Source organism: Paroedura picta, chromosome 8 (genome assembly GCF_049243985.1).
Source record: "Paroedura picta isolate Pp20150507F chromosome 8, Ppicta_v3.0, whole genome shotgun sequence".
Lineage (NCBI taxonomy): Eukaryota > Metazoa > Chordata > Lepidosauria > Squamata > Gekkonidae > Paroedura > Paroedura picta.
In genome coordinates, this window is record NC_135376.1 from 27,593,028 (window position 1) to 27,614,789 (window position 21,762).

A 21,762-nucleotide genomic window follows, 5' to 3' on the forward strand; every position below is an offset into this window, starting at 1 on the left:
TCCATTTTGACAGCCATATAAAATTATTCAGGGTCAATTTAAAAAGTTTATTGCCTTTATTTACTTTATTACAAGATACCTTTCCATATAAATCTATCGGATAAATTTCTGCTGAATTTTGTATGGTTGTTGATTATTGCTGTTTGTTTCACCCATCAAACCTGAATTAAAGATATTAAACATTTTGTTGGATCCAGGCTATCATGAGTATGGACTGTGGAAAGGATTTTTAATACCCTTTCTTTCATTTTGCACCCCTGGGTCCACCAGGAAGATATTTAAGAGACTAGAAAACCCTTGGAAATGGTTCGAGATACAGCATGGGGTGGCCATAGTCAGAAAGGGCTATCAACTGCAGATTCTCCACATCCAATGTTAACAATACATATCTAACCCATTTCATATGTTACCTATTTGATAAGATGGGACATCAATTCAATAGCCATTTAGCAACCAATTAATACTTATCTATATTATATAAGTATTTAAAATGAATAACCATCATGAATACATCAATTTTTTTGCAATATTCAAGTTTCAAACAAGTTTACTGAGTTTCAATACTTTAGAAAAACTTTAAAAAATACATTCAACACATTCTAACAAATCAAATTCAAATTTTAAAATGTACCTGTCAACCACAGCTAAATCACTGAGCAGTCTTTTCTTCTGTAAGGTAAAGGAAGTGGAAACTCCTCTCAAAATCTGTACCCAATTCTAAGCTGTGCTGCATTTGAAAAAATATTACCACTACCAAGAGTTGCCTGGGCAGTACAAGAAAAGTCTCTAGTACCTGGTCACATGAGAATAGGAATTTCTACCATTTCAGTCCTGCTCACAGCCCTGAACTTTTTACATGTAACTACCTCCCTTGCACTTAAACTACACAGTGTAGTACCTTTTGAAAGTGCATTTCCCACAATAAAAACTGCCTGAATTAAACTTGGCATAGATTTAATTTAGCTGATAAATTATAAGAGCTTTAACTGCAAAACCAATTAGCTTTGAAAACTTGTTTCAGTATTAACACAGACCATTTAACATTTGGAGAAGACTGATAAGTGGCTTTGTATTAATAACTAGGTAGAGATTTGAAGGTAACTGATCATCTTGTGGATATTGCTAGGTCCACAGGAGGTAGAAAGCCTGCCTACTCCTTCCCGTAGCTCTCAGACATGTGAGGCCTGCAATATGCCCGCCATCATTTACTTCAGGAAACCAGTACTCATCCTTCTAGATTCTCTCTCCTGTATAATGATCCAGTATGGTAATAACTTGCAATAATTACTGCAGTAATAATTTGAGTTTTAGGGAGGATGAAAAGGTAAATCAAAAAGGCATGCCAAGGATGCTATTAAGTTTCAAAGCCCCTACGGCCTTACCAAAAATGGTAATTTTACATAGATATATACATTTTTATTTAGAAGGCTCTGATAACCTGAACTCTTATGTTGTAGTTTACTTAGTTTGCACATAAAATCCAGCTCTGAAATAGATTCAGGAGATGTACACTAACTGGCATGCTGCAACTCACACACCTGTGGAAATGAAGAGGCAAATGGACAACATTGCAAGAGGCTGATCACACATGAAGGCAGTTTCCTTAACATTAACTACTCTAACACAGAAGTTTACATGCCTTTAACATTGTTTTTGCACTTGTATACCTTCTTATAGCAGCAAACTCATGGGTCTGATTGCTAACTTCATGTCAAGCACTATGATATAGTAATGGCATGCTCTAAAACATACAAGGAAATACTTCTCATAATGGAAACCAGAAGAGATAGCAGAATTAATACAACAAAAGATTATGTGGCACCTTAAAGACTAACATTTATTGTGGCATTAAGGTTTCATGGGGTAGAACCCAGTTCGTCAAATATTAGATTTGAATGAATGACAGTGCAACATCACAGTACAAATATGCCAAACTCTAAGAGTTACAAATGGATGTTAACTGAATATAAAAGGCATTGTGTGTGTGTGTTTGTGTGTGTGTGTGAGAGAGAAAGTAATGCAAGATACTGGCACCAATATGAATAGAGGAGGCTAATAAATAGTTGAATTCCAAGAGTATACTCAAGAATCCTTAAGAGTAGAACTGTAAAATTTGTACACTGAAAAGCTCTGAAGGCTGCTAGTCACTTAACCTGCTTTAAGATACCTTAATATGAAGAACCATAGATGCCTGACCCATTGTTGTTTATTAAGTTTCCCTTTTGCAGTCTGCCAAACATAGAAGAGCCATTTAATGCTTAGCTAAGTTCACTACGGCATATGCAATTCATAAAATATTATTGGTATTATTGGTAGAGCTGATTGTGATTCATTAAAGTGAATAATTTTTTTCCCCAAAAAGCTACCATGCCTGTTAACAAAATAGCAGCATACTTTTATGTATGTTTCTCAAGGCTGAAACTTCTACAAGATCACCATATTCCTACTGGCTGCCAGAGAGTATTGCTTCACATACTGCATGATTGCGCTTACATCCCCAAAAATGTGAATGCAACTAACATGCTAGTAAAGACATCTCATGCATGCATACCTGTCAGAGAACTGTGACTGGCTGCAATTCCTTGTCAAAAGAACATTGCATAATAAACCTTGGCTTTCTTTTTGCATTGTGCAAAATGGTCCTCTTCTCTCAGAAGCCTAAATAAATCATATTTTTAATCCCTAAGACTGAACATCATATGATGTACTTCTACATGATCATATTCCACAACTTACGGAAATGAACACATTCAGTAAGAACCATCTTCAATGGTATTGCTCTTGTTCTATGAGATGTTATCAAATCCTTCATATATTGCTTGGTGCCATTTTGGAGCACTGCTAACCTGATGGACAAGTGTTAGACTTAGATTCCATTAGTAAATATTGTGTCCAAATATAGGCCCATTATGCACGGCCGCCGAAACAGTGATTTCGGGTCACATGGAAAACGCGGAGAGGGAAGACGCAAAGTAAACCGCTTATGCACGGGACGGGACGCAACGGCGGCAAAACCCAGAGTAACCGATTATGCACGCAGAGACCCCGGCGGCGCTTCTGGTTGCACCCCGGTCATCCGGAAGCTGCGCTTTCTTCCGCGTTCCGCTAACGTGGCTTTTTCGGCAGCGTGCATCGAATCTGCTGCCAGTTGCGGCCGGCACCGTGCGTTATCGGTGATTTTAGTTGTCGCCATTCCACCCCGAATGCGCGCTAAAACCCCCGTGCATAATGGGCCATACAGAGTCCGAACACTCAGCTAAGGACCTATAAAAGGTGACCTAAAATAGAATAAATTACATTTTTAATGCTTTTTTAAAACTTTCGTACGTGTCAGATTTTTAATTTTGTATACGTTAGTTATAAAAATCTTAATCATTAATCTTATTTATTTGCTGTACTTCTCTAACATACAGTGAAATGTCTGTATTTGATCTTACATCCTGAAATATTTTGCACTTGCATTTGTTAACTAATTTTATCTGGCCAAAGTGCTCTATTGAATAAACTGAACTGAATGGGTTGATTCCATTAGTACTGCAATCAGTATGTTGCCTTTCACATTCTGAGAAGCAAGCCAAGGTTCAAATGTTTAGTATCTTCCATATTTCGCAAAAAGACTAGATGGCCTGTATGGCCCCTTCCAACTCTATGATTCTATGATTCTAAGATATTCCTATTAAAAATGGCCGCAGCCATTAATCTAAGTTTTTTACTAACAGCTTTCAGTGGACAATCTTTCAGTATTTTTATAACATTTAAATTTAAATCACTAGAAGAGCTTCTGAGTAAAACTGCAGTGGCAGGCCCATATGCATGATGTGGGACTGCATGGAAGCCACTATGATGAACCAGCAGTACATTGCTTTGACTAAAGCTACTGGCTTAGTCAAATGCTGACCATACAACATGGGAAGGTTATTATCCAACATATAGTTGGAGAACATCATCCGCTATCTATAAGTCTCCTCTGAACAAATCACACATCACCTCTAGCTCCCACATAATATTCATTTCAATCTAGACCTTCCAGATGAAATTTTGGGGGGCTTTTCATGTTTCTACTGTTATCATTGCACAACCACTGTATCATTCACTTGTGTTGTCAGTCCTCTCTGATTCCTTACTGTCTACTGGAAACCCGTGAGGCATGTATTCCATGTGCCCAATGGGGCTAATACATGGCAAACTATGTCTGAAAAGGCAAGATTAGCTCTTAAAAAAATAAATCTTCTGCTAGGTGCCTACTACTTCTTGAGCATACATAAAATCGCTCAAAGGCTCATAAGTTTTTATTTGCTGGTGCAGAAAGCTTTCAGACTGTGCATTTTGAACCTTTGGTGACATCCCTGCAATATGTTCAGCAATGCCAGTAATGCAATCTATTTTGAGCAGCTTATATCTTCTAGCTATTATATCAGAATTGTATCAAACAACATTAATTAACATTTCCGCAAGTAACAGTAACTTAAAAAAAACTGGAAAGAAAAAAAGAAACCTACAAATACTATGGCCATGTCTTCAGTGGAAATATATCCATTCTAATAGTGCTCAGCAAATTGCTCCCAAAATGGGGTTTCTAGTACCGTAATCAATAATACTGACAAATGGAAGGTTAGCCTTTTCTTCTCTCATGTGGTAGCTTGTTTATTACATAGACATTTTATCAGCCTATGGCAAGACACAGATCAAGAAGGCAAGATTAAGAGTTTCTAAAGGCAAAGTTGCGTTCCAAACTTCACCTAACAAGTAAAAAACTAGATATAAAAAAAGTTCACAAAAAGCATCATTTTAAGCCACAACAACGATCATTCAACTGATCATAATATTAGATACTACAAAGTATCTAGAAATATAATCTGGAACTATCCAGATATCTAAAGTGCTTGGAGTGATTCTCAAAAGCAACGGTTTGCAACTAAATGCAACTCATGTCTAATGTTTAATACCAGTCTTTAGGGCTGTTTTTCAATTTTAAAGTGGAGGTTGCCACGTAGTATTTAGCCATATTTTCTCAATACCCTGAAATCTTGTTCCTCCAGATAAGCCCTGGTAGCTTAAAAAAAAGAAGAAAAATTCATAGCTGGTTATTTATCGTAAAAACACAGACAATGGTTCCATGTCACTCTTTTCACTGCTCACTCCAACTGTAAACAAGATGCAGAGTCCCTGACTTGTCCTGTTTCAGTACTAACTCTTAAATAAAACATTGCTAAACTGTCAATGCAAATTTAAAAGTACCACCATATTCTTTTTTAACATGTCTCCTATAGATCAGCAGATTAAGATAGGGCAGTTTTAAAAGTGGCTGTGCACTGAACATAAAGCTTTGGATTCTTTGTCATCTCTTGGGATTTTTGAAGCCAAGAGCCATCTGCTGAACAGGTACTGAAGTTTCACTAATTAAACAGTGATGAATTTGGCAGATGTACAATCCCTTCCATGATAGTAGTTATTTTCCACTTTTCTAAACAGCTTATTCCTTGAGACAGCTCCTTTGAAGTGTAGGAAGTCCATGATTACATGCATCTTCTGAAACTTTGTTCTTTGAGCAGTTCAGAAAGTCTCCCAAAAACAGAATCAGAATCCCAAGTTGGTCTTTTCCTTATTAAATATTAAATATATTGAACACAGCTAATTTCCAGCCAACGTAAATTCTGAAATACTCTGAAAGCAGTATAAAACCAGGATTTTGACAAAGTGAAAATTTCTCCAGTTTCCTCTGAACTCATCCAACTGTAGTTTGTCTTTGGTTAGGAAATTTTTCCAACAATTGGATTTTCCCTGTAAAAAACAAACACAGGTTGCACTTGACTTTCAAGCTTAGCTTTGCTTAGTGATAGGTGAATTATTAATTAAAAGCATCAGCTTAGAACACAGTCAGTTTTTAAGTCAAACTTTTAAAATTGATTCACAACATAAACTCTTTGCAGAATGTGCTAATAAACATTTCTACTCTAGTCATGCGCACTAGTTGTTTGCAGTTGTGACAGAGCCAAAATATACTCTTAAAGAGGCAATTAAGGCTCCATGGACTGGTAAAAAGTCCAGAAATATTTTGGAGTTTCAGATACTCCTTCCCATGAATCCTTGTATTTGACTTACCACATTCATTTACTTAAGCAAGAAGAGAATTTTTGGAATTAATTTTTACACAAAACTCATCCCATATTAAAACATTTGCAAAGCCATATTAAAAAGATTCAACCCCTGCCTCTAATGTTTCAGGATTGTTGTTTTTTTTAACATGAAGACCATTTTAATTTGGGAAAGTTTTCAAATAAATTCTTCCCATGTCAGATCTGAAGTTACATAGTCCACAATGAATATTAAAGCATATATGAACTGATTTTTCTTTTGATATTGTGCCTGGCCATGGTAACTCAGATAAAATTAACTAATGGACACTGTGTAACTCTGCAGCTCTTCATAAAAAGAGTTATATGGAAGTTCGGCAAGATCTGGATATAACACACCAATGAGATGTTGTTGTGAAAGTGACTTAGTAGACGTCGGGTGACCAGGGTTCATATCTCCACTCAGCTATGGAGCAAGCTAAGTGTTTTTCAGCCAGAAACTCACTCTCATATTAACTCATTTGACCGATTTGTTGTGAAGATAAGATGAAAGAGGAAGAAACTAAGCATGTTGCCTAAGGTCTTTACGGAAGAGCAGGATAAGTGCAACAGATTAGCAATACACAGACTGCCATTAGAGACACAAACTCTCTATTTGAAAATATTTGAAACCATCTAACCTCTCCCCCTCAAATTTTGAGAAAAACTAAAATATTAATGTTTTAATTCTTTAATCCCAAAAATGCAAAATGTATACCTTCATTACCACATAAAACTGTACTAGCCGGCACATTTATGCAATTTATAATTACAAATGCCTTCATTAGCTGAACGTTGCTACATCCTATATTGCCACTGCACATAAATCTTATATTTTGTTGAGAAGCAGAAAAGGAAATTTGAAAACAGAAAATAAATTATGAATCAAACAAAAGGAATTACATTATATGGATTGAAACTCCTTCACAGAGTCCGCCTAGGACTAACAGCATATTGGGTATTGAGTTAAACCAGGGGTAGTCAAACTGCGGTCCTCCAGATGTTCATGGACTATAATTCCCATGAGCCCCCTGCCAGCAAATGCTGGCAGGGGGCTCCTGGGAACTGTAGTCCATGAACATCTGGAAGGCCGCAGTTTGACTACCCCTGAGTTAAACGATAAACTTCTCAATAGTGTAGCATCATACACAGATGGCATACTAATTGCTGACAAAATTATTTGTTGTTTCAATAAACATTTTGGAAAACATGCTATATATGCTTATTATATATACATGGTTATCTAATGTTATATATAACAATTTTCACACACATTCTGACTAAAAAAATCCCATCTTAAAAGCAGTTTCAACATTTCTGGGGAAAAATTCAAAAAGATTCCCTCTCAAAAAATTCTTTTCTAGTTTTCCCCTCTCTAAATTTTTCCTAGGCCTTCACATATCTTTTTTTGGGTTTCATTCAACCCTCTTTTCACAAGCAGCAATAATGCATGTGAAGTGGCAATTTTTTTGAGTGATATTTTAGAACTTGATAGGTAATGAATTTGCCAGGATATATCCCTCAAGTTACCAAGAACAATACCACTTTGAGGGTGAAATACTTACTCACTGCCATATTTAGCACTGGACGACCTTTTCTTCTGATATCTATCGTGATGTTCGGACAACTTTTCTACTATAGATATTATTTGCTGGAGCGTCTGAAAAGTTGCTACGGAGTCCTCAATTGTGAAATGAGAATAGTCATCTGGTTCTTTTCGTGGACCCTGATAAACTGCTATGCTTCCACAAGCCTCTAAAAATAAGAAAAATAGAAGTTTTCATTTCCATTAAACAATGAAGCTCTCTTCAGAGGGTAGAACTTCAATGAAACAATACATTTTAAAAAGTAAATAAAGGGTATTTACTGAAGCTTTAGGGGTATATACTGAAAATTTATGATGTATTTATGCTGTATTTAACCCTCACTGATTTAATGATTTTCTAAAAAGCTGGAATCTTACCATGCACATGAAGACAAAACACTGCCTGGTTCTATCATAGCAATAAAGCAAGCATGTCCTCTTAAGGGACATGAAAAAAAAGGAGAAATATTGAATACAAATTATGTGCATATTAAAAACCTTATTTAATCCAATAAGTGGGATACATACCTTTTGAGGGAGTGCTTTGAGAAGCACCGCCTAAAATATTTGAAGTGGGGGACTATTCAGTTTCTTATGCAATATTAGAACAAAACGTCCTAAATTAATTTTAGAATAAATTGGACATAGGAATGGATTTCTAAGAAGCTGGGGCTATTATGAATTGCTAGATCAGTACCTTGCATCTTCTGCAGTTTTGGCATGTTGATAGTAAAAAGCGAGTAGACTCTCTCAGTTTCTCTGTCTCCATCAATCTCTATCTGAATATCAGCAGGTGCACCTCTACAATTACAAGTAAGAGACAGGCTATTGTTATTGAAAGCCATTCTGTAATGGAGTTTAAACATCTTAATACCAGTGCTCACACTATATAAGAGGATAAAAATGAATTTTGACAAAAATGACAACTATAAGGCAAAATTGTTTTGTTTCCAGTGGGCTATAATATTGCGATAGAATTTGATTTTGAGTTATTAGATTTGTTGACCACCACTCTCAAACCAGCTGGCTTGTGGCGGTTTACATCAGTTAAAACAACCCAACAATACCCCCTCTCCCCTTCCCCACCCTCCTGACAACTTGGTGGGCCATCAGTTCCTCACCACAGCATGGGTATTCAGCTATGTTGGAGCTGGAGAGAGTAAATGATGCTTTAAAAAAAGAAGCACAAACACCCCAAGGAACAAAAATACTTGCTATGTGAAAGAAAAATTTAATCCTGATTTTTTTCCCACCCCTTGCAGCAAAGAAACAAGCACAAACCAGATTGAAACAGAGGAGTCGAGAGCAAAGCAAAGTCCCATGACTGATTAAACTAGCCAAGTAACCCCCACACCACGCCCAACATAGGAGCTTTTTCGTGACTTGCAAGTACAGCCTCTCTGTCCAAAACCAGAACAGCAACAAAGGGAATGCACACTCACCCGATACTTATACAGATCTGAGTCCCTTGTGGTGAATGGGATACTGGCAGGCAACCGTGCCTGTCAAGCTTTGGAGGGTCCAATATGTATTTCCAAGGATGGAAAACACTATCATTTTTCTGCTACGAGTTTTTTCTGGATGGGTTTTGTGTTCCAAGGCAGCTTGAACTTTGTCCAAAAGCTCAGAGACCACCTCCATGTCAAATCACCTCCCGACCGCCAATCCTGCCAAAATTTGGCACGAGTTCTGGATTGTCACATGGTTCATACCCATCCCTAATAAATAATTTCCCCCTCTCTAGCACATGTCGATGATATTACTGCTTTGAATTTTAGTAGATGGAGGCTGCTCTATGGATGTAGACATCCAGGTTGTTTCCACTTCCATGGATATCACCATTTCTAGCTGGTTTTCAACTCAATATGGTTGCAAGTGGGTGCTCACCACACCCGGACATGAGGAGAAGAAGGATTTCAGACTCAGAAACAAAACTGACAAGTGGCCTTTAAACATGCTAACATTTCCTTATTAGGCCTAGAACCACTGTCTTCGAAGTCACTGTAAAATAAAGCAGATATTACTTGCTAAGACATAAATGCATCTCTTAAGAAGTTACTTACGCAGTGCATGGTGTACAACCCACTGTGTTTTCTGATGTGGCCTTACAGCACAGCCAGTTCCCATTCAGGAAAGCAGAGGGATGGTAAACACTCAGTCTCCTTTGGTTGCATCTGCTTACACGACAGAGAGCTTCAATCCACTCACTAGCTTCCACACAATTACTTGCTTGTACATAAAGGGTCTTTTCAACATGTATCACTTGAAACATCTGAAAACAGCAAAGACTCTTCTTCATTAAGTTACTAGCTGAGTTTACTTAGGGGATGTAATGTGAAGAGACAGCACACATTTTTCTGTGTAACGTTTTTATTTAGCAGCTCATTCTGCCAGCATCTAGCTGGCAGGCACCACCACATATTCCAGCTACCCTCCCCTGCTCTCACCGTTACAGCTATTTGTCACATTGCCATTATTCTTGTCCAGATTATCTATTTCAGAATCAGGGAACAGCTAATCAAAGTGCCCAGTTATTCATTATCCCAATACTTAAGAAGCTCCTTGAAGGAAAGAATAATTGGAAGCATCAACAGCAGTATCTGCAACTCTGCTGCATCTACCAATCAAGCACGTCTTCAAAAGAAGCTTGAAAGAAAAGAGAGCATCCTAAGCGCCCAGAAACAAACCAAGACTTCAAAACAGTTTTTGCTTTCTGGGGTTAAGCTGGCTGTTTGTTTTTATATGGGACATTTTAACTGCTCTTCATATTTTCAAAGGACTTTGCAATATCCCTCCCTCCCTATCGCAATATATGTATTTTGGGGCAAGTATTTCAAAAGTGAACTTACGTTTTTCTTGTTAAAGGAGCTCTCATCAAGTTTTTCCACGGCAAGGATGTTTCTAACTGGAACACTGTAAATTGGTTCCTTATCTGCGGAAAGAATTAACAAATTATTTTAAACTAGAAAAGCATTATTACCCCCGCTAATGATCATCTAGCTTGAGATAAATGCTTAGCAAAACATACTGCCTATCAACATAAAGAAGTGAACATGGAATCCTATATTTCCCCCCCCTGAACGGAACATAGGGTAAAAAGCTGGGGAAAAAGATTGCTCATCCTGTAGTAACTATTTAATATACATTACAAAATTACATTACAAAAATTACATTATAATCTTATAAACTGCATAACATTTCAACTGTTAACTACACAACTGTAAGTGCAACCTTTGCTGAGTGTGTGACCGGGTCAGGAGTCACCGTGCATTAAATCTGTTCAGTGCAATTGATGATGATGATGTGTGTGTGTGTGTGGGGGGGAGGCTTCAGGGGGCTCAAGTCCATTGACTTGATGCTTCATTGGCCTTGACTGAAAGCTTGGCAGAAGAGCTCTATTTGTTTTAGCTCAGGCAAAGCCCTGGTTTTGGTCGATTCCTTAAGAAGGCTTTTTGGGATATTCTCAAAAGATGTTTACCATGTTTAGCATTTGTATTACTAACATATCAAATGAAGCAGAAAGATCTAACAAAATCAGCAAAGTGTTTGTTAGCCTTCTGTCAATGACTATCAATCATGACAAACAATTTCATATTTCAAACCTGAGGGACACTTTCCCTGCTCTGAAATGCAAAGAGCCTTAATTAACCAACAAGGGCAAGATCCAACCAACAAGTGGTGGCTTCATAACCCCAAGTAACCTGCTTTCAATAGTTGAACAATTTGAAATGTTCCAAACAAGAGAATTATTAAGATGCTAATGGCACATATTCTGCCAAGAACCTGGAGGGTTTATGGCCCAGTGGTAAAACATTTGTTCTACCTGTAGGTCTTGTTCAGTCCCTTGCACCTCTGTTTTAAAAGGAAATGGCAGCAGGTGATGTGAAAAACCACTACCTGAGACCCTGGAGAGCTACTGCAATCAGGGTAGACAATGCTGACCTTGAAATACCAGTAGTCTGAGTCAGTATAAGGCAGCATGTTTCTTCATGAAGCTCCATGAGTCCAAATAGGATCAGATAGGATCCATTTTACAAGCAAAATCATACAAGTATGTCCCACTAAGCAATCAAGGTTGACCTTCCAAAGATTCTCGCCAACAGGCCTTGAACACTCAGAAGAGTTCTCTAGGATAGCGATCCCCAACCTGTGGGCTGCGGACCAAATGTGGTCCTTCGACTAATTGGAGGTGGGCCCCGAAGGACGCCTTCTCCCCCCCCCGGCCCTTTACTTCACCCCCCATGGCCCTTTACAACATACTTCATTGTTGTGGTGTGTCTGTATCTTATTTTGAAGGGATGTTTAAACATTACCATAGCGATCAGAGAGCGTTAGGGCAGTGGTTGAGAGTAGAGGAGTTAACTACCCCCCCCCCATCGGGCCTCAGTAAAAGGTGGTGAGTGGTCCCCGGTGAGTGGTCCCCGGTGATAAAAAGGTTAGGGACCACTGCTCTAGGACATGACTCAGCTCATACAATAGTAGCAAGAAATGCTTCTTTGTCAAGACCACTTCTGCCTCATAGGCTTTCCAATGGGCTCTACAGCATGTCCTTTCTTCCAACATCCATCCAGACACAGACCAATCAATGGAATTTCCCCCAGCTTGCTGTAAGGCAGGAGAGGGAGGAGGGAAACTGCTAGGGAGGGGAACTGGGTGATGCAGAGGAGCCTCATCTATAACTTATCAACCCTGCATTCCACAGCAATATAAGGGCATCTACAGAGAGTTCAGAAAACTTGCTGTGCTTTTTGAGTCTGAAAGCAGACCACAGAGACCCAGCACCCCTACGGAAACGGCCAGTAATGTATAAAAGTGCCTTTAACTGACAAGTTATTCTATGTGCCTTTGTCCCTGTTTAGGACTCAAACAATCTGAGCCAGTCCTAGAGTTTGAACCGCACCTGTGACTTCCTGGTCTCAGGAAAAGAAATATGGGGACCTCTAATACCATAATGCTTGACCACCATCAGCTGAACTGTTAAGCAGACACTACCAGGATAACTGACTATATGTCTGTAGAAACCCACAGAAGGAACACAGAATTTTCCTTGGGTATCTTTGAAAGATTGAGGCTAACAATGGGCCACAACTACACCCCCCTCTACCCTCCATACTAAAGCAGATGATGGCTCAAGTCATACACTATTATTACTATCATTCAGCCATCTTTCAGTAAAATAGGCCAGGTCAACCTTTACTAGGATGATCTCATAATGAGAGAATCTTATTTTTCCCCATTGAACTGGGGTTTACCAATAAGGATAGGCATGAACCAGGACAATACAGTTGGGGTTTGTGAATCACGAGATTCACAAACCATGAACCACCATGAACTTTCTATGGTTAAACAAAACAATTCAGCTCATAATGTGGTAGAACTGCCCTACAAAATGCTAGAGACACCAAACTCTCTGGCTGACTCTCTTCTACCTGGCATCCAAACCTGGTTAGGATTGGATTTACAGGGTCCAAATTATGACCTCCTGAAGAAGGTGCCCCCTTCCTCCATTGTTTCCAATGAACTAAGGCCAAACCAGAGAATCTCACAGTACAAACTGAAGGCTAGAGAATTCTACTCCCATCATTGCAGGAAAGTTTAGAAAGGAAGTTGATTAATTGGAGACAATTTGTTTACAAAATGTAGCCATTCATGAACCACCACAAGAGCCGACTTGGTGTAGCAGTTAAGAGCAGTGACCTCTAATCTGGAGAGCCAGGTTTGATTCTTCACTCTTCCACATGCAGCCAGCTGGGTGATCTTGGGCTAGTCACAGTCCTGTTAGAACTGTTTTCATAGAGCAGTTTCTCTCAAAGCTGTCTCAACCTACCTCACATGGGGAGAAGAAGGGAAGGTGATCATAAGATGCTTTGGGACTCCTTCAGTTAGTGAAAAGGGAGGTATACCATCCAACTCTTCTTCTTCACAAACTGCACTAAAAGTTCATGGCAATTCATGACAATAGTGATGAACTTCACATTGCAACCCACCAACTGGCCCAAATTTGTGAGCTGCTTTGTGGCTACACCTATTTAGCAACATGAAAGATGGGGGAAGAGGAGAGGATCTAGATTAGCAGCACTCACACTCCTTTGGACTGAATGGAGAATACACTACATTGTGTCTCGTCTAAACACAAATAAAAGGTCCCAAATTTATTCCCCGGCATCTTTTGTTAACAGGGCCAGGCACACTAATATATAGGACCTTGAGAAAGACCCTGGAGGACTTGCTGTCTGTCAGGATAGACAATACTGAACTTGGTATATTGTGTCAAACCACTAAGGTATTTTCATACTGCAACATACTGTAATTAACTCAGTTAACATGGAACAGAGGAACACAGTTTGCACAAATTTGCAAACAGACCATATCATATAACTTGAAATACTAACATCACAAAAAACAGTACTGCTACCTTGTTGCTTATGATATGTGAGCTCTCTACTGGTAAGACAGAACCAGCGTTTCTTGAAATTTTTTTTCCCAATGCGAGTTCTTCCTTGTGCTCTTTTGTACATTTCCCTGTGAAAAAACACAAACGAGTAACATGAGGATACTTTCTTTCTTTTGTATTAAGCAAATTGAGAGTTTCCAAATGTGGCGAGATACATCCAAATTAGAGGGATGCAACTTAAAGAGTGCAATTTTTATATATATGTTGAGACAGAAACCTCGTCCAGGAAACTACATGGAATTGACAACTGTTCCGACAACAGTGAAGGATGTTTAAGAACACTAACTGAAAGTGAATGCATGGTATGCATGAACTGGAACTACTTTAAATTAAAAATGTAATTTGAAAGATTATGCCAATATGTTCCTAATACAGCATTCCAAGCAGCAGAGAAATGAAGCTATAGTCTGATCTCATCAGAAGCTAAGCAGTATTTGGATAGGAAACCTCCAAGGAATGCCAGGATTGTGATGCAGAGGCAGGAATGACAAACCACCGCTGGACGTCTGTTCACTTGAAAATCCTACACAGCTGTGACTTGACAGCTCTTTCCACCACTGTAGTAAGACAGCAAGCAAGCTGAATAGCAGCAGATTGCAGCTGAATGGTCCCAAACTATGTTAGCCTTCTGAAGTCTGGGATAGCAAGAAGCAAGCCTTTCAAGTGGGTTTAATTTACAGGAGACATTGCTCTTCCTGAATACAAAGGAATAGGTTAGCTCACCCTACTCCACCTCACCAACAGTTTTAAGACAGGATGCATGGGAAGCATCACAACTCTAAGAAACTTTCCATCTTTAATAAATAAAGTGCAGTGGTAGAGAATGGGCAATGACAATGCAAGAACATGGCACTGTACCAATAGGGACAATTTCTGTACATTTTTGTAAAATCAGAGTCCAGTGGCACCTTTAAGACAAACAAGGATTTATTCAAGGCGGGAGCTTTCGAGTGCAAGCACTCTTCCTCAGACTATGAACTGACTATCATGACAGTGATGCATTTATGAAAATATTTTCCTTTGTACAGACATTTTTGTTAAGCCTCAGTGCTACTGCTTCAGGGAGACTTTGTGCTCCAATGGCCAGGCAAGCAGAGGTTCTAGGCCACTTCAAAGGAAACAGAACCAAACAGGCAAAAATCACATGGTTAAGAAAAATGGTAGGTCAATATACAACATTCACTATTGTAGTTACCCTTCTTTTAGATGCACTAGCTCACTCATGACATTTGGCTCTTTACTTTCTGTAGATGATACTTCATCTAAAAACTGAAGAAAAATGGAGAACAGAGGAATGTAAGTTATTTTTCAGACTTAATTAAAAAGCATCCATTATTAAACCCTAAATTATGCTTTTATTAATTTGTGCTTTCAAAGCTGCATTTATATTTTACCTTCATATTTGTCATTTTAACTATAAAGGCCCTGTGCAAGCACCGAGTCATGTCTGACCCTTGGGGTGACGCCCTCTAGTGTTTTCATGGCGACTCAATACGGGGTGGTTTGCCAGTGCCTTCCCCAGTCATGACCGTTTACCCCCCAGCAAGCTGGGTACTCATTTTACTGACCTCGGAAGGATGGAAGGCTGAGTCAACCTTGAGCAGGCTGCTGGGATCGAACTCCCAGCCTCATGGGCAGAGCTTTCAGACTGCATGTCTGCTGCCTTACCACTGTGCGCCACAAGAGGCTCTATTTTAACTATAGTATTATATTTTTAAGATATATCCCAACAGTCTGTTTACTTAATGGGGTATAAACTGGCAACATCTTGTGGGAGGAAGGGGCATCTCAGTTTTATCTAATGGCTTTAAATTGTTGGATTAAAAAGTAGCAGTGATGGCCAAAGGTGCCTTTAACCAGTTTTGGCCCTTCCTGAGTGGAAAAGATCTTTCTACTGTGGTACACACCACGGTAACAAGATTTAATTTCTGCAATGTGCTCCATGTGGGGCCGCCCTTAATGACTGTCTGTCCAGAAGCTGAAGTGGGCACAGAAGGCAGTACTGACTAAGGAGGGACTATATGACTCCATTCTTGTTCTCTCTACACTGGATTTCAATTTACTTCTGGGCTCAATTCAAAGGGTATTGACCTTTAAAGGCCTGTATGGCCCAAGATCAAAATACCATAAAGATCTACCCATTCACTCTGGTCATCTTCATATACCGTGCTTTGGTTGCCCCAACATCTGAGGGTAGGCAGGTGGTGACCTGAGAAAGGGCTTTCTTGATTATGGCACCAAAACTTTGGAATACCCTCTTCGGGGACATTTGTCTGCCTCTTGGTATCTCCTGCCAGTAGGTGAAAATGTTTTTGTTTTATTTGACGTACCTCTAGTAATGGTTACTGGCCCTCTTTCCTGATTTTATATATTTTTTAATTAGTTATTTTATAATTTTAAACATTGTTTATAATTGTTCAAATATTTTAATGTTTGCCATCCTTATGGTGCTGATCAGATGTGGGATATAAACACTTCAATAATTAAATCTAACAAATAGTAAAAAGAATGCTAGACCTGGACTGATGCGAATTCTAATTTCACCCAGCCTGCCGAATGACATTTGAGCCACTCACTCTCTCCCTAGCCTACCTCACAGCTGTTATGAGAACAATGTGGGATAACATGTAATATAAATAAAAGTACACTCCAAAAACCCTTAGATGCATAGATAAAATACCTTTTTGACAGCTTCAGTATATTCCTCTTCCTGAAACATTTTGAAAAATTCACACATAAATGTCTCCTTGAAGCTTGACTGAAGAGAGAATATGTATATCAGTAACACTTAGCAAAATCACATCAGAAGCAAAAGAAACAAGACAAAAAAGAAATAATTGTGCACTTACTAGCTTGCTTTTGGACAAACTTCCCCAGCTCCCCAGCGTTTGGACGGCTTTCGAGATGAGGGTTAATGTTCTAGATGTCTGTGCATCCTAGAAGTAGCATCAGGGAAAGCAGTAAGTAAAATGGATCACGCACAGATAGCAAAGTTTAACTATACTGAAGACTGTGGCCAGGAAATAAGCTTTAACTGATTATCATACTGTTATAATGAAAGAGTAGTATCTGCCAAGCACATAAGTCTCCATGGCAGTAGGATTTATACAAGACTTTGACATAAGCCTCACTGAGATGAAGATAGCAGTGGTTTGTCGAGTGCATTCAGTTTGCCTCAAAAGTATCATGCATAATGCAAGATGGTTTCATACACTTGTATTTGTTACATTCGCTTTTTACAAAAAAAGTAAACTAGCTGTACTGAACAGAAAAGCTTTTTAAGGACAGTCTTGAATGCGATCAAGGCATTAATAGTATGTACTGGTTTAGTGGCTAGTATTACACACTTAGTAGCTGGTATGTGACATTTTTAAATTTAACCCGAGTAATGAAGGTTATTATGTTTCAGTGTAACATTTAAAGAGCGCATTAGAATTTTTCTTGTAATTCATACACAATTCCAAGTATTTATTTTAGAACATACTAGATTTGAATATTTCTCTTAATGCCATAACGCCACTATGAATTTATACTGTATCAATGGAAGTAATAAATGCAGCTTCTAATACAACAACTGATACTATGCACTTAAACTACTGTCTCTTCAGTAAAGCGTATGCTAACTAGTGGCACACCACTACCATTCCTAGATACCAAGTATCTTGCAACCTAAGCGGAGGCATGAGTGCCAAGAGTAAGCAGAGACAGTAGTGTGGATAGGTGAAGATGAGTCCGTATGTGTGGAGTCATGCATGTGTGTGGAGCTGAGAGCACTGAAAGCACACTGCTCCTAGAACTACACACTAAACCAGGGGTAGTCAAACTGCGGCCCTCCATGGACTACAATTCACAGGAGCCCCTGCCAGCGAATGCTTCCATTGATACAGTATAAATTCATAGTGGCGTTATGGCATTAAGAGAAATATTCAAATCTAGTATGTTCTAAAATAAATACTTGGAATTGTGTATGATTTACAAGAAAAATGCTGGCAGACAGCTCCTGGGAATTGTAGTCCATGGACATCTGGAGTTTGACTACCGCAGTTTGACTACCCCTGAACTAAACAAAGGAACAACTGACACAATTCAATGTCATTTAATTTAAGGACAAGTCATTGTTATAGAGTACATTTTACTAAATGTTATATCTTGGATCCCAAAACTTTTAATTCTGCTGCAAAACATTCTTCATAAGTATGCTGCAGGAACTGTGCTGACCAAAGAAATGTACACCAAAAATTAAAACAACAAAAGAAATATTTTAGAATGTTTTCCCTTTGGAGATTATTAGTGAAGTCTTCCTGCTCTTGTCTTGACCATTTTAATACACAATTCAATTTTGGTGGCAGCTCATAATAGAAAAAGAATATGAGAATGATCCTGAAAGACCACTTCATGTATTTTACACTAACCTGAAGAAAGAATTATAACTGATGTAAACTGTCTCAACTGGTACTTCCTACAAAGCTCTTAGCATGGTTATCAGACAAAATCACAGATGTCAAAAATAAGAGCCACGCAGCTTCTTATACTCTCCTTCAGCATATTTTTCTTTCACAGTCAATGGAAAATGCTTAGGAATCTGTCAACACGATCAGTGTAATCTATCTAGATATTTTCATCTGCAAGGTTTGCCTGGCCAGCTGCAAGTGCTTTCAAACATGAAGCTAGGACAGTGCAATGTTGATAAAGTTACTTAGGGTTAGTGTAATAAATCTGGGTGGCCTGCAAACTATTAAGCCTTTTCCTTTCATCCTACAATGCCAAATTAACTCCCATATACATCTTCCCAAACTGCCTGCATAGGTTCAATAGTACATCTTCAAAACTTACTGGATGGTGAGGTCGTAAATGGAAAGTATGAGGCGATACTACAGCTACAGCAAAGAAACGAAGAAACACAAAGCTGCTCACTGCAGAATACTGTACATGAGGGTCATCTGCAGAGAAAAACCATGAAATGTAAAATGTACTACAACTTAGTATGGAATGAAGACAGTGAAAGCCTTAGCAGGACATCAGACTGGATCCAAAGCTTGTTTTCCACTGGTGGAATGGCACTCCACAGGGGAGTGTGGGATCTCTGCCAGTTTTCACTCCCACTCTATCTAGTGCCCAGCACTGTTCTGAGGGATTCCCCTGAGGAGCAGCAGTGCTGGAGCATGCAGTGGGCTGTAGCAAGAGGAAAGAGGCAGGAACGCTGTGTTCTGCAAGCAGCACTCAACTTGTGATATAGTCTGGATCCAGCTCAATGCCAATAGGCAAGAATTAGCAGTTAGCATGAAATGACAATATGGTTATGATGGAAGATGCTTTGCCATATATTATGTGCCGTGTGTCAACCATTATTTTTCAAGAAATAGTGGCTTTCGAAGCAGAACTATTTGCTTTCATCTATCAAAGGGCAACTCTGGTGATTAAACAGGGTAATATGCAGAAGCAATACTTACTTTGGTTTTACTTTTTCTACAAACTACTTGCCACTCACAGTTGTACAAAAGTAACTAAATCATCATCAGTAGTTATAAAATAGTTCACAATATTACTCATGACAACATCTTAAAGCACCTTCCATTTTTTTTGTAGTCCATTTCTTCTGCATCTTTCTTTTTGAGTCTGGCCTTTTGCAGGTTCCACTATGCCTAATACTACTAAATGATAAAACATGTGTGGCTTCATATACAGTCTAAGGAAGGGTAGCAGTAGTAAATATGTGTATTAAAGAAAACATTCAAGAGAGCTGCAGAATTCAAGCTGCCGCTTCAGCCATTTCAATTTCCAGACTCAATTAAATGGTAACTTCTTAATGAATTTACAACAATTCTAAACAAAAAATGTGCACTTACTGGGAAATCTTTCAGCAGCCAGACTTCTCAGAGAGCAGAATACATCACACATCAATGTAGGACAACTTATACTTGACTGTACAATCGTACTGAATACTTTGTCAACATAATTGCGTAAGTTGCGTAAGTTTTCCTGCAAGAACAATGTCAGAAGACCACAACTATATAAAACCTATGAGTATTACCACACAAGGGATTATGGGCTTTATTCTATTTTCATCAAGAATTTTCAGCCTTTGGTCTGGATCCAGACTGAATTTTTGAGTGGCAGAACACACCTCTCCTACCTCTCCCTATCCACTGCAGCACACTGGTTATCATGAACTGTTGTTCCAGGGGGACAGGGGACCCTGAATAATAACATGAAGGGCATCTGCAGTGGAAAGGGGGAAATAGCCACCTTAAAATGGATCTAACCCACAGTCATCTTCTGAAATATGACAAAGTAAACCAGACACCAATTCATAGTAAGAGAGCCTTAAAGCACTCTTAAAAGCAAACTGAAATTAGCATACACATATATATAGCACTTTGTCTCCTCTAGACTGCTACACCAGCTGCGATTTGGCTATGATCATACATGTAGGGATCATATCCAGACTATATTACTGCAATGAGTTCTGCATAGAGCTTCTTTTGAAAACAGTTTCACAGGTCTGGGACCAAGATCTCTTTCCACAAGACCTACTGAATAGGTTTTTCCTTCTGTGTGCCACTACCTATTCAAATTAAGTTGTTGGTCACAAGAGGGCCTTTCCCATGACAGCACCCCATTTGTGGAACCACTCCTTCTGGAGGCTTGCCTGGCATCTAGCATAGATCGTTTTGGATGCCAGGCCAAAACATAGGTCAGGACTTTTTTTTTTTTTTTTAAGTGTGCCATCTGTTTGACCCATTATGCACGGGGGAAATAACGCACATTCAGTTGGAATGGCGGCGACTAAAATCACCGATAACGCACGGAGATGACTGCAACCGGCCGCAGCTTCGGTGCATGCCGCCAAAAAAGCCGCATCAGTGAAACGCGGAAGAAAGCGCAGCTTCCGGGTGACCGGGGGGCAACCAGAAGCGGCGCCCGGATCGCCGCGTGCATCATCGGTTACTCTGGGTTTTGCCGCCGCCCCGCCCCGTGCATAACCGGTGTGCGTCGCGTCTTCCCCCTCCGCATTTTCCATGTGACCCGAAATCGCCGTTTCGGCGGCCGTGCATAATGGGCCCTTGTGAAGCCAGCTGGATGTCATCACTGAATTTTATCTTTGGTGTTAACTATGTTTGGGTCTAATACTTTATTGTTGATTCTTGCATATTATATTACCATTCAGCCAGACTTTGAGATGGAGAGTATTTGTCAATATTTACCACTTATTTTACAGTCAGGGGTTACTAACTTATGAGGTAAGAACAAATATATCAATAATGACTACTTTTAGGGTACAGTATGGTATATAATTTCTCTCAGGTCCCTAGCACTCCGCTTTTTCAAAGAACTGAGTAGAAGCAACTTCCAAAGCCACTTAATAGATTGTTTACTGCTGGGATTCAATTTCAAATTGAATGGTCCATCTACCATTCCATGCAAATTCTGTTATTAGTGCAGTGCTTTACAAAAAGTTAAAACAGAACATATTGGCAAACAGAAATAGCGAAGCAAGGGATAGAAAAGGTTCTTAGTAATATTCTTTATTGCCAACAAGAAACATTACTATTTCCAAGAAAAGTTATATAACCTACTGATACAAGCTTCTAAGTATAAACTGAAAAACA

General features: G+C 39.0%; 1 protein-coding gene across 8 annotated transcripts in view; it reads right to left on the reverse strand.

Annotated features, from left to right (window-relative positions):
- Nucleotides 1-5,201: 5,201 nt before the first annotated feature.
- The window catches only part of RASA2 (RAS p21 protein activator 2), a 53,558-nt gene continuing 36,997 nt past the window's right edge, over nt 5,202-21,762 (reverse strand). For all 8 annotated transcript variants that reach the window (XM_077348785.1, XM_077348784.1, XM_077348787.1 and 5 more), the window contains 11 exons: nt 19,999-20,131; nt 18,986-19,092; nt 17,002-17,088; nt 16,833-16,910; nt 15,348-15,421; nt 14,114-14,220; nt 10,548-10,630; nt 9,762-9,970; nt 8,396-8,499; nt 7,679-7,868; nt 5,202-5,781 (listed from right to left, as the gene is read on the reverse strand). In XM_077348785.1, coding sequence (XP_077204900.1) covers nt 5,751-5,781; nt 7,679-7,868; nt 8,396-8,499; nt 9,762-9,970; nt 10,548-10,630; nt 14,114-14,220; nt 15,348-15,421; nt 16,833-16,910; nt 17,002-17,088; nt 18,986-19,092; nt 19,999-20,131 — 1,203 coding nt within the window. In that variant the 3' untranslated portion in view covers nt 5,202-5,750. The remainder of the gene's footprint in view (nt 5,782-7,678; nt 7,869-8,395; nt 8,500-9,761; nt 9,971-10,547; nt 10,631-14,113; nt 14,221-15,347; nt 15,422-16,832; nt 16,911-17,001; nt 17,089-18,985; nt 19,093-19,998; nt 20,132-21,762) is intronic.